At 39.1% G+C, this 12846-nt stretch overlaps 2 protein-coding genes across 5 annotated transcripts in view; both read left to right on the top strand.

The window, feature by feature from the left end:
• The first annotated feature begins 444 nt into the window (after nucleotides 1-444).
• snrpd2 (small nuclear ribonucleoprotein D2 polypeptide) lies at nucleotides 445-4169 on the top strand. Of its 2 annotated transcripts, XM_053623346.1 has the most exons (3): nucleotides 445-569; nucleotides 1259-1438; nucleotides 3806-4169. In XM_053623346.1, coding segments are annotated over exons 1-3 (357 nt in total). In that variant the 5' UTR covers nucleotides 445-567; the 3' UTR covers nucleotides 3981-4169. The 2 variants fall into 2 exon arrangements, with proteins under 2 accessions (XP_053479321.1, XP_053479320.1); XM_053623345.1 differs by lacking the exon at nucleotides 445-569 and having other exon boundaries at nucleotides 1244-1438.
• A 5850-nt stretch (nucleotides 4170-10019) lies between these two features.
• The window catches only part of vaspb (vasodilator stimulated phosphoprotein b), a 45334-nt gene continuing 42507 nt past the window's right edge, over nucleotides 10020-12846 (top strand). For 2 of the 3 annotated variants that reach the window (XM_053623342.1, XM_053623343.1), the window contains exon 1: nucleotides 10020-10456. In XM_053623342.1, the coding sequence (XP_053479317.1) occupies nucleotides 10452-10456 (5 nt within the window). In that variant the 5' untranslated portion in view covers nucleotides 10020-10451. The remainder of the gene's footprint in view (nucleotides 10457-12846) is intronic. The other variant, XM_053623341.1, reaches the window with a different exon arrangement.

Below are 12846 nucleotides of genomic sequence, written 5' to 3'. Positions count from 1 at the left end.
ATTTTCGACAAATTGGCAGTTATCCTGGCCGTAAGAAGATTTTCAATAACATGCTTCCAAATTTATTAATTTTTCTTAAGTTTTGTCTTAGGAACAATTTTAAGAAGAAAAAAAAGAACTTTCATTTTTGTGGAATATAAAATATTCTTAACTTTTTTTCTTAAGTTAGAATATAAGAAGAAATGGCAGTTAAGAAGAATTTTATTCTTAAGTATGTTTTGTGAATCCAGCCCCTGATTTCCGCCCTCCCAGACCGGAAGTCATTTTCTTAGTTTTGCTAAGCCCGTGGCTTAATCCATTGTTTTCATAATGTTCTACGTATCTTCATGTTGTACATATATGATCTACATATCTTCCAGATTATTTATACAACTAAAGAATAATAATATATATATTGCACCTTTAAGCATCCACGCATCAAAAAGCAGAGGAGGAGATTCACCCGGAAAGAGTTTTGATTGAGGCGGTTTAGAACCGGAAGTGGCGCCATCACATACGTTCAGTCAGCGTGTTAGCAGATCTGCTACTTGCTTTATCTGTTCGAGCTGTAACAGAGGACAAAACAAAATGTAAGTTTATCTGTGTCTTTCCCACAGTCACCGTGCAGCAAGTATCATTCTGAGAGTTAGTTTAATTAAAGCGGTGGCTAACACATAAAGGCTACAGTAGCTGTGTAGGTTGTGTTTAGCAACACCGCTAGCTGTGTGTTGTTAAATTATTAGTAATGCTAATTAGATCATTTTAGTTACTAATTGGTAGATACGTACTCTTTATGGTTTACTGTTGAATCGCTAGATATTTGTTGGGTAACAATTCATTCATTCATTCCTGCAAGCTGCAACAACATCTACTCAATTATCAATAAGTAGCCTATTTCTCTCATGATGGATGGGGAGAGAGAGAGAGAGAGAGAGAGAGAGATAGCTGATCACTAAACAAATATTCACTCAGTCTCATGGGTATCTTCGCTGGACTTTCCTGTAATACCATTTTGAAAAGGCAAAACATCGTTTACCCTCTGTCAGTATTTGAACTTGGAAATAAAGGTACATGATATTAGGCAAAAAAAAAAAAGCGTTACCAGTTTTCACCTGTTTGATTCCTGCCTCTCTGTTTCAGTAGTTTTTAATTCAAATACCTCTGCAGAGTTGAGATTTCTTATTTGAGCACAGTAACTATTCATCTTTATTCCCATGAACCACAAGCTGATATTGACCCTTGCTGAGCTTGTGTTTTAATTCATGTTGTGGTGGTGTAGGAGTCTATTGAACAAGCCGAAGTCGGAGATGACCCCTGAGGAGCTGCAGAAGCGTGAGGAGGAGGAGTTTAACACCGGGCCGCTGTCCGTCCTCACGCAGTCCGTCAAGAACAACACGCAGGTGCTTATCAACTGCCGCAACAACAAGAAGCTACTGGGGCGAGTCAAAGCCTTCGACAGGTAATGAGGGCCTTCGTGATCTTACACTACTGAATACAACGCCCTGATTTCACACTGACTCCACTGCCAGTGTGGAGAGTGTGTTCCTGTAGGGTGGGTGTTATCATGTTTGTTTTTGTTTATTTATTACAAATATTTTAGGTGTGATTTACACGACCAACATATATGATGGAAATAACCTTCTACCTACCTTACGATCTCATTAGTATATGAGGGGTGACCACTAATTTTCTATGTACGTGTGCGACACAAGAGTCGTGATTTCAGCAGCTACAGCAAGCGACAAAGCAATTGCATGACAAGCGACTTAATAGTTGAGCTTTCCTCAATTAGGTATGACGCGGTAAAGCAACAAAACCAAACGCCTGGCTTGAATGATTCCTCGGACCAATCCGATGGCGCGTGTGGTCTGATGTTTTTAAAGTTATGCGAGTTCTCACCTGCGGTTAGTTCCCATTTACTGTTTAATGATCAAAAACCGAGAAGAACTTAACAGTGGTTTCAACTTATCCTGCCATGTACCTCTCAGTAGGTGTGTAAAGAGGCATTATGACGAAAAATAAAGCTTGTAAGGAAGTAGCAGAGTTGGTTGATGCCTCTGGTGAGTTTGTGTATAGATAGTTTGCCTTGCCAAATTGCAGATGAATCTAGTACAAAGCCTAGCACCCAACAAATCAAACTACCAGGTATCACGAAGATTAGTTTAATTTAATACGTCGTTTTCCACAAGAGACAAACTTCAAGCAGCATGAGGGGCTTATCACATGCTAGTGTGATGGGTCCTCACTCTCTCCCCTGCTCTTTTACCCCAGACCTCTCAGCTCTTTCTAACCCACCTGCTAGTTGGACTCCTGCAGCTGACTATTAAAAATGAGGCATGTTCATAACAGCTCAGGTTGTTTTAAACCTAATTATTGCCTTAACAGTGGATATGGACGTTCTTGGGCATGTAGCTATTTTTCATAGGTGTAGCATGATTTATGAAGGACAACACATTTGTGTACACTCTAATCTTCCCCATGTTGATGAATGACTAAGGGCATTTGATCTATGTCCTTTTACTTGTAACGCAGAGAAATTCATGGGCAACCACTTTAAAGAAAAGCCTACTTGAGTGTTCCAACCGAAACTCAAGATTCTGGGTGATGAACAAGTTTGAGACGTATTTGTGATAAACCGTCTCTGCTTTATGCCACCCTGGTGGTTGATGTATCTGACTGTCATAGAGTTGTCCAAACAGGCCAGTGCATCAGAACAGATCAGAGGTACTTGAGTGCTAGATGGATCATCTTCAGTTCCAGCTGGTTGAGCCACATGCCTTCTATGCCACACTGGCATCTGTGGTGATCATCTCTCTCCAGTTGTGCACCAAGAGGACCCTTTTGTGAGAAGAGCTTTATATCTGCACTGAGCTGAAGCTGGTGCCTCTCTCACTAAGACTCAGGCAATGCTGAGGTATTTGGAGGCTATGCACAGACTGACAACCCACTTCCGATTCCTCTTACTTCCAGTAGACCCAAAGGAGTTACTGCTATAGCTACAGGCAGTCATCCTAGCATCTTCAACAGGATATGTTATACGCATAGGAACTTGCCAGAATTAAATTTTTTGGGTGCAGCATTTGCCACGTGTTTGGGTGACCCGAATCTACCTACACGCCAATGAATTGTGTGGCCTGTTTTGGTTTGGGGGAGCCGTTCACCTGTAGACCATGCATTGTAACGGGTGTATCTGTCATTTTTGTCTCCTACCACAGAATGGTTGAGAGACTTCTCTATACTTTCCTATCTGTAGATATATCGTGCAACACATTGGGATTGATTATATAGCTTTAAAAGGGTAAAGATTGAAATGAATGGATAAATACTTTATCAATTATAATTGCCAATTATTGAAAAGGACTGACTGGTCTGTTAAAAAAATTGTGTAAATAGACTAGCAAGGTGATCTGTCTGTAAATCTGATACTATAAATAGTACGCTCCCATGTTTATTTGTAACGAGTAAAAATAAAAATGTGTGCCCATGAGTTCTGAGTTACCTAGGTTCCTGGGCTTGATGCGCATCTCTATCCTACAGCTTGCATAAAGAACAGATTTACTGTCCCTGTCTGTTTATTCATTACTCAATCTATCCATCCATCACTCTGTCCGTATTGTCTATCTGAGTGTACGTCAATCTTTCTATAAATTTGTCTGTCTACATTTTTGGGCCTATGTGCAGTGCAGTTGTTCTTCCCATATTGATCATTTGCTTCTGTGGGTTTTTTTTTTTTGTATTGAACTGTGTCTGAGCCAGTCTGTGTGGTGATGGAAGAGGATGTTGTATTTCTTGTCCAGTCTCACTCTGTGTGTTTGTGTGCATGTAGACACTGTAACATGGTCCTGGAGAACGTAAAGGAAATGTGGACTGAGGTACCCAAGAGCGGGAAAGGAAAGAAGAAGTCCAAACCAGTGAATAAAGACCGTTACATCTCCAAGATGTTTCTGAGAGGAGACTCGGTCATCGTGGTGCTGAGGAATCCTCTGATCGCCGGCAAATAGATCATACATGTATACACACACGTATACACACACACGTACACACACACGTACACACACACGTACACACACACGTACACACACACACTCTGGTGGCTTGCTCTCAGTGAGAGACTTGGTGTGGAACAGTAATACCGATTGTGTCATTTTGACTGGTTTGTATTCTGAATAAATGTTTTGTATTTACAATCACTTCCTGTTTCTTTTGTTTCTCTTTTCAAAGTTCTTACCACATGTAAGTCACCACCTCTCGGTTACTTTCCTCTGTCCGTACCACTATTTGCTTGTCCTTTTCCTTTTGGAAAACGCATCATCACAACGTGCATTAAGCCAAAGCCCTCTTTGATTCATGTGCATAGATCATGAGTACAGCTGAAAGGTCTCCTTTGCCAACAAACACCACTGTGAAAGACCGTGCAAAACGATTTCCTGCAATAGCAATTTCACCAATTCAAGTAGTTTTCTGCCCAAAAAAACACTAATTTTGAAAAAAGCTGCAGTGAAATTAAGCATTTTTGGCCGCAACAAGCACAAAAAAACCCGCTGTGAAATCCTGTACGGCCTAGGAATTAAAAAAAGTGGAACATCGAACAAGTAGGTGTCTCGACTTGCCTGTCAGTGTATTGGTCTCTCTGATTTATGGTACCAAGATGAAGCTGTAAATGAGATCTCATTATAAACAGGTGAGAATCTGATGTAAAGTGATATTTTCTGCTGAACTATTTAACCATTTGTGTTGGTGCCACAGAGCACCAATGCATGTGGCAGAAGTTTTGCAGTGAAATTTTGTATGGTTCAGTCCACAATTCATTAGAGAACTAAAATAGTTTTATGATATAACTCTAAAGCAGTGGTGAGCCTTTTGAATGACCATAATCTAAGGCAATTCATCTGTGGATTGCTTTTATTTAGTTTTGTTAGGAAAAAAAAGTGGAAAATTTAAATCGTGTATGATTTCTGTCCCCCTGTCCGAGTGCAGAGTTAGGAATGACCTCCATAAAACTGTATTTGTGTCTGTGTTTGAGAGAGTGAGAGTTGATTAGAGATGAAGTGTGATTTAGATCATGACTGATCATGTGATCTGTAAGGAGACACCTTAGATGACTGTGCCACTACATATATAAATTCGAAGGTGTGTGAGCTGAATGAGAGATACAATGTGAAATATTCACCTTATCTCGTGTGAACTCTCAGTAATATGTTGAGTAATACAGTGCCACCAGAAAGTACTCAATCCCAACCCCACCTATTTCTCTTTCTGCTGTATTGCAACATAATTAAGCATACCAGAAGTCTCTACAGAAATAAAAGTACATAAAGTATTTAGATGTTCTCAGAATTATTTAAAAATACTTGGTGCATTGTCCTTATGCAGCAGTTACAGAATTGAGTTGTGTCAGGTGTGTCTATGAGCTTTGCACATTTTGATTTTGGCATTTCCTCCCATTACTCAATGCAAATGATCTCCAACTCTGCCAAAATTAAATGGAGAATGTTGGTGGACAGCAATTTTCAGGTCATGCCACAGATTTTCAATTGGAAAAAACCGGGCTTTGACTCTGCCATTCCAATATACAAACCTTTTTTTCAAGCCATTCCTTTGTAGTTTTTGCTCTGTGCTTTGGCTCATTGTTCTGTTGGGACATATATACAGCTATATCTACAGCTTCTCCTCAATAATTTGCTTATACAGGTTTTTGGTCTATCCATGTTGCCTCTGATGGCAACAAGCTTTCCAGTCCAATGCTACCACCACCATGCTTGATCACAGGAATGGTGTTACCTGGGTATTGGGCTGTATTTGGTTTGCAATAAACATAATGCTTTGGCTTTACACCAAATGGTTCAACTTCTCATCAGACCATAAAATCTTTTTTTCACAAGCTCTCAGAAATTCTAACATGGTCTTTCTCAGAAAGACTTTCTTCTGGCCACTCTTCCATAGAGGCCAGATCTGTGAAGTGCTGATGATATTGTTGAAGTCTGCACAGGTTCTCCTATTTCAGTCAGTGAATTCTGTAGCTTCTACAGTGTTGTAGCTGGACTCTTGGACACTTATCTGGTAATTGTAATTGAGCACTCAGTTTGGCCTTATCTTGGTAGTATCCAAGTTGTGCTATTATTTTTTTTTTTTGCACTTTGTTATAATGGATTTCACAGTGTTCTTAAGATGGTTCAAATCTTTTCCAATGTTTTAATAACCACCTCCATCTCCAACAACTTCTGTGGGCATTGTATGTTAGAATCATACAATTAATTTGTATTAATACAATTAACAAGTAATTTCAACTTGAATAATAGCATTTTATCTAAAAAAAAACCCCCAAAAGTAAAAAATGTATTGGAATGGAACTACTACTACTACTACTTATAATAATAATTATTATAATTTCCTTTTGACTGAATCTGTGGATACACACATAAAGGACAAACAAAGAATGTGCAGGACCTGGAGGATTTTTTGAAGAAAAGTGGGCAGTTTAACTGCTCAGGGCAAACAAGGGATTCATGAACAACCATCACAAAACATAAAAACAGTCGTTGATCATCCAGGTAACGACACACAGTATTATGAATTAAGGGTATGTACATTTTTGAATGGGGTCATTTTTATAAATTCAGCTATTATCTTGTCTTTTGGACTATATGTAAACATTTGTTATGTGAACTAGCTTATTCAGGACAGTACTAAATAAAAAATTATGATCCCTCTTATTTTGTAACAGTATTAAGATTTAGCAGATTCTGCAAGGGGTATGCAAACTTTTGGGCACAACTGTATAACCAAAAAGAATTTCTAAAAGCTCCAAAAGGTAAAAAATTGACAGACTTTGATTACTTTCTCTGAGTTAGCAACATTACATTTATTGGGTGCATTAGGTAAGATTAAACTTTTTTTTTCTTCCTTCACGATTAGGCCTTTAATAGTTAGGTGGGTTCGACATTTGAATGATTCCCATGTTCAACCATGTTCAGGAAGCTCCTCCTCCCCAGGATCTTCGGCGGCTGGTATAAAGTCTGTAAATTTCCTAACAGCAGGTGCATCCAAACACAAACGTGCTTTTCCAAACCGCAAGTCAGATTTCCAAACGGGTTTTCTTAGCGACTTAATAAACTTCTGCTAGCAGATTCTGCAAGGGGTATGCAGACTTTTGGGCACAAGTGTAGTACTTATATTGGCACTTCATAAAAAAAAATTGTGTTGTCTGTGTGTTTTTCTTACTATATTACCTCACAACAGAGTTTTAAGACTGACGGTATTCTTAGTCTGTGAACTAGTGAACCAGTATCAGGATGCATTTATTGATTGAGACTTCTGTAAGTCGCTCTAGATAAGGGTGTCTGCCAAATGCCGTAAATGTAACTATAAATATAATGTACATATATAAATGGCGCACAAATACAATAAAAAATGGAAACAAGCAAAACCCTCATTTAAACTAAACATTACTGCATTACATCACTTGAACTCTCCAGTAAAAAAAATAAAATAAAATAAAACAATTAGCAGGGGATTGCTTTTTATGAATTAAATGCTGACTTAATGTCAGAAGTCAGTCTAATTGTGGCAGTAGCACAACACACAAAATCATGCAGGTATGGACCTAGAGCTACAGCTGATATTCACATCAAACATGAGAATGGGGAAAATGTGATCCCAGTGATCCCAGTTTACTATAAATCTCTATGTCCATGAACCCACCAGATCAGCAAATTTTCCTATGAGTAGGATTATTTAAAAATGCCTGAATAAACAAATCTTTTTAACCTAGATTTAAAGGTTTCTGATTCTATTAAGGAGTCTGGTAGCTGTGTCCTGGAATAAGCTTATTTATTCAGTTGCTGGAACATCCAGACAGCAAAGCACTACAATAGTACAACCTAGTGGTAATAAAAGTGTGAACTCATTTTTCTGTATCATGTAATGTCATAATATTATGTACATGAGCATCAAATGACAGACTGTAGTCAGTAATCACGTCTTTCACTGCTACACATAACTGAACTGAAAAATCAGAATCAGATAAATAAACAGAAAGCTTTCTTCTAGCTGCCTGTGGCCCTAGTAGAGGTACTTTTACTTGTCAGAATTAAGTAGGGAGGAAGTTACTCAGTATTCTTTACATGTTCCTCAACTTTATTAAAGCTGGTATCTATCATCTGCTTTAATTGAAACATACAGCTGTGTCACCCGTATCTGCATACAATCTCCCCTTCACACAAATACAGTGATGTTGTTCTTAACCCCATATAAACTCTTAACAGCCTTTTCTCTTAATGAGCCAAGCACAATCTCTGATCTTATCTCTAAATCTTTTCTCTCCCTTCCCTTCTGAAAAATCTTGCTTGGCCTGACAAGCTACCAGCTGCCAAAACACAGCTTGAACGTTCGTAGAAATTAAACTGGGTAATGCTCTAGTGGTGGTTTTAGTGGCGGTTCGAGTGGTGCTGAGTTGGGTTTAGTGGTGGGTTAAGTGGTACTGATTTGGGTTTAGTGATGTGGCAAGTGGTGCTAAGTTGGGTTTAGTGGTGTGTTGAGCAGTACTGAGTTGCGTTTAAGTGCATGTTGAGTGGGGCTGAGTTGGGTTTAGTGGAGTGTTGAGTGGTACTGGGTTGGTTTTAGTGGTGTGGTGAGTCGGGCTGAGTTGGGTTTAGTGGTGTGTTGAGTGGGGTTGAGTTGGGTTTATTGTGTGTTGATTAGTACTGAGTTGAGTTTAGTGGCAAGTGTCACCAGTCACCTTCAATGCAAGGACTTATTCCTTACAGCTAGATTTTTAATCATGTTCTAAAAATGATTGAGAATAGTGAAACAATGCTATTAGCTTTAAACAATTCATCATCTTTTTGAAATATTTGTTCTTCGTTTTTCTATTTCAGAAATAGAAAATCAATGAACATAGCAACACAAACCCTTAGCATTACTTAACTTACCATTTTGTATGTTAGTTTCAGAGCAGCTGTTAGGGTAATTAATCCTGATTCCATGCAAGCTTTGCATATGAAATGGAAACAGTCATTTTTCATGATTCTTATCAATCTAACTCCCAAATCCTCCTTTCTGGCAGCGACCTGAAAACTTCTGTGCTAAAAAGCTTCATATAAGGGGTTATTGCTTCATCTGCTGGCCTAAAACACACATTGAACCTGAAACTAAAACCAAGCAAAAAAAAAAAACCATTTATTTTGTTTATTACAACAGTTTATAAAATGTGAAGGTCAACAGCAGAGGTGGGCAAACTTCTTAGACCAAGGGCCACACTGATTACAGTAAAGTAATCCAGGTGCCATTAGATTTTTCTGATTTATAAATTTGGGACTGTAGGGTAGTGTAAGGCTTAATATGACAACTGACAGCTGACCATTGTCTGAATATAAAGGGATTTTTTTTTTTTCAAAAATGGTAAGTATGTTGGATTTTTAACGATTGTAAGACAGTGGTGGTTCTGAATAATTACAGAAGTATTATAACTGTAATAATAACAGCAACAATATTATAAATAACAAAATAGCAGAAATAAGAATATCGCAAGATTTATAAATCAGAATAACAACACGAACACATTTAATTATATACATGGAGTTAGACTTTTTAAAAGATGAACACTGAAGCGTTAAAGATGTAATTAAACAAAGGGGAGTCACACATGCCTGCACCATTCATTCACTAGTCTTTTTTTTTTTTTTAAACGTTGTTGTGAACAATAATGCTGGTCACCTCTTTTTGCAAGAGCAGTAAAGTCTGGTGTCATTTTTGATGTTGAAATTTGCAGCACAGTGGACAGGTGCTGATCAGTTAACTGTGATCGATAACTGTATTTCAAGTCAAGTGTCAAGTGGGTTTTATTGTTATCCCTCTGTATTGCTTGTATACATTGATTAAAATGTTGTTTCTCAAGGAATATAACATATGGTGCAAAAAAGAATACTACAGTATTATGTGGAGATGGGCGGGGCGGGTGTCTGTGAGGGCGGGGCGGGTGTCTGGGAAGGCGGGGCGTTTTTCCTCAGGGCGAGACGGAGGAGGGAGGAGGGAGACGGGACAGGGCGGGAGTAATGGCTTACTGTAGCTCTGACTAGCTTTAACCGTTAATGACAGAGCGGGTTTGTGGAGATTTGGAGATTCAGAGTTCAGCGACTGGAGAGAGACTGCCACAGGAGGGGAATGGAGGTGTAGAGGGGAGTCTGAGGAACATTTATGCACTTCAGTTGTGTACAGTACTATTTAGGGCGCCGAAAGAGGGAGAGATAGAGGGAGAGATAAGGGGGTGAGTGGCAAATCCTGATTGGAGTTGACAGGCTCCACTCTTCCAGCCCCTTTTTCTCCCAAACCAGGAAACTGAGTGTGTGCTCCGAGACGAGAAACCCGTTCAACGCTTCGGAGGCAGGATAGATGAGGAAGTGCTCCTTATTATCGGCACTGTTTTGTTGACTTTTCTCGGTTTGGGACTCGGAGCAGCGCGGAGCAACTGAATAATGAGGTAAAGCAGCTAAAGCTGAGTTGTATTATTGCTTATGTTATTCTTGTCCCTACACACACACAGCGGAGTTTCAGCTTCTGCACAAACACACCTCAACACACACTTTCACCCAAGTGTATCGCACAGTTTACCGTGTTGGTAGCGTGTAAGTGGAAATAAATGTGTGTGTGTGTGTGTGTGTGTGTGTGTGTGTGTGTGTGTGTGGACCGGATATTCAGCAGTGAAAGCCTGAAAGCGGTGGATTAGACGGTTACAGAGTGGCCACGTCCCAAACCGCTCTGTACAGTGTATACAGTGTGTACAGTTAACCGAGGCGCTTACGGTTTGTGTTAGCGTACTGGTTAGTACAGTCATACCGGGTTTTTGTTTGTTTGTTTGCAGTTCAGTGTGAATGTGTGTCTGTGGAAAACGTGCTGTTTGTCTGACGGTTTTTATTGAACTTTCTCGCTCATGGAGACTAAATACTGGTTTTAAAACAATGATAAAACCGGGCTTTGGTTTCGGTATTTTAACGTGACTGGTTGAGTCGTGTAAACTCTTATTCAATGTTTTTTTGGTTTTGTTTGTTGGTTGGATATATATATATATATATATATATATATATATATATATATATATATATATATATACACTTTAACTTTTGGGAAGTGTGTAATACGTATGCTTATTATTATTGTTGTTGTTGTTGTTGTTATTATTCGTTGTTTATGTAGGCTATAAATGCAGGTAAGTTAGTTACCTGTAACTCACTTTATCACTCTTCATGGGAGTGGCTGAAACTCGCCCTGAGGCTGCGCGAGGCGCTCATTCTGTTTGTCTGCGCATGTCCGGTGCTCGAGCTCTGCATTCCACGTCCTGTAGCAGCGCGCGCGATGTGCAGCGACAAGCTTCGCCTTGGTTCTTCCAGGTGTGTGTGTGTGTAAAGTCTGCCGGAGTTCAAGCCTACCCACAGCTGTGCTACACATCATAATATACATTCTCCTGCCACTTTTCCGCGCAGAACTTCCGTTTACTTCATGTTGTTTTTGTTTTTGTTTTTCACCCCATTCTGTGTAAAACTCTAGAGTCTGTTGTGCATGGCAATCCCAAGAGATTAGCAGTTTTTGAAATACTCAAACCAGCCCATCTGGCACAAGCATGCCATGGTCAAAGTGGTCACCTTTCTGATATTTGATGTGAACGTTAACTGCAGCTCTTAAGGTGCATCTACATGATTTTATGCTGTACAGGTGTTCCTAATAAAGTGGTGTATGTTAAGGGTGTAGCACAGTACCTGGGTCTGTTCAGTGCTCTAGATATTCACATCTATATCCGTATGGGGATTTATACCCAGAGTGGTCGTGGCCCAAACTTTTATTTGTTTATTTTATTAAATATGAATACTACCAATGTGCCCCCAGAAACACTGGAAAAGACTTGGGGGGGGGGGACCCCAAAAGTAGAAATGCCAGCAATGTCAGCATGTCCTGAATAAACACTGTGCATCAGGCAATGTGGTCTTTGTTTGTCCTGCAAACTTCATCTCTCCTGAGAGATATTCCTCGTGCCCACATGAAAACAAAAACCTCCTGCATGTGTGACTGAACTGCATGCCCTGTGAACCTTTTTGGCGAGCTTTCTAACAAAATGAATCATGTTTTTTGTCTTGTAGCCTATTTGTACCCTTTTAGAGCACATTGTTTGTTCAACCGAATAATGTATTTATATTCCGTTACATCCCGTTTATCTATCTATGACACAGTCTTGTGAAAAAACAAGTACCCCCAGTGGAAATGGTTGGTTTTTAAATCCCTTGCCAGATGGGCATCCACAACCTTTTTTTCTGAAGGCCTTACAGAACTCTTTAGATCTTGGCATGACGACACCACACACCTCACTAACAAAGGGAACACCAGACACTAGATATGAGAGAGGTATAAATAAGACTGGTTCCACCTGCACTCCCTAAGTAGGTTCTAATCACTGGCACCTAATCCTGAATTCTAATTTTATGGATTTGAAGGTTGATAAATAAACTTCTTCCATGTGACTGATCTGTTAATTTAAATTGCAAAAATTACTACGAAATGTCACCATAAAATTGTCATTTGACAGAATATATCACCTTTATTAATAGGCACTGTTTCAAAGATGATCAAAAGTTTGCTTGTCCAAATACAGTGGGGGAAATAAGTATTGAACGCGTCAACATTTTTTTTCAGTAAATATATTTCCAATGAGGCTATTCACATGAAATTTTCACCATACATCAGTATTAACTCAATAAATCTGGAAATATAAAGAATTCACAATATTAAAGTCCATAAATAAAGTTATGTGTAATATTATATGTGCAAATTAATATCAGCTGGATTAGTAAATTGGTGGTCTATAAAAAGGCTTCTCTTTAC

Source organism: Ictalurus furcatus, chromosome 4 (genome assembly GCF_023375685.1).
Source record: "Ictalurus furcatus strain D&B chromosome 4, Billie_1.0, whole genome shotgun sequence".
Classification (NCBI taxonomy): domain Eukaryota; kingdom Metazoa; phylum Chordata; class Actinopteri; order Siluriformes; family Ictaluridae; genus Ictalurus; species Ictalurus furcatus.
The sequence above is the reverse complement of the archived record's forward strand: the minus strand, read 5'-3'. Positions and strand labels throughout refer to the sequence as shown.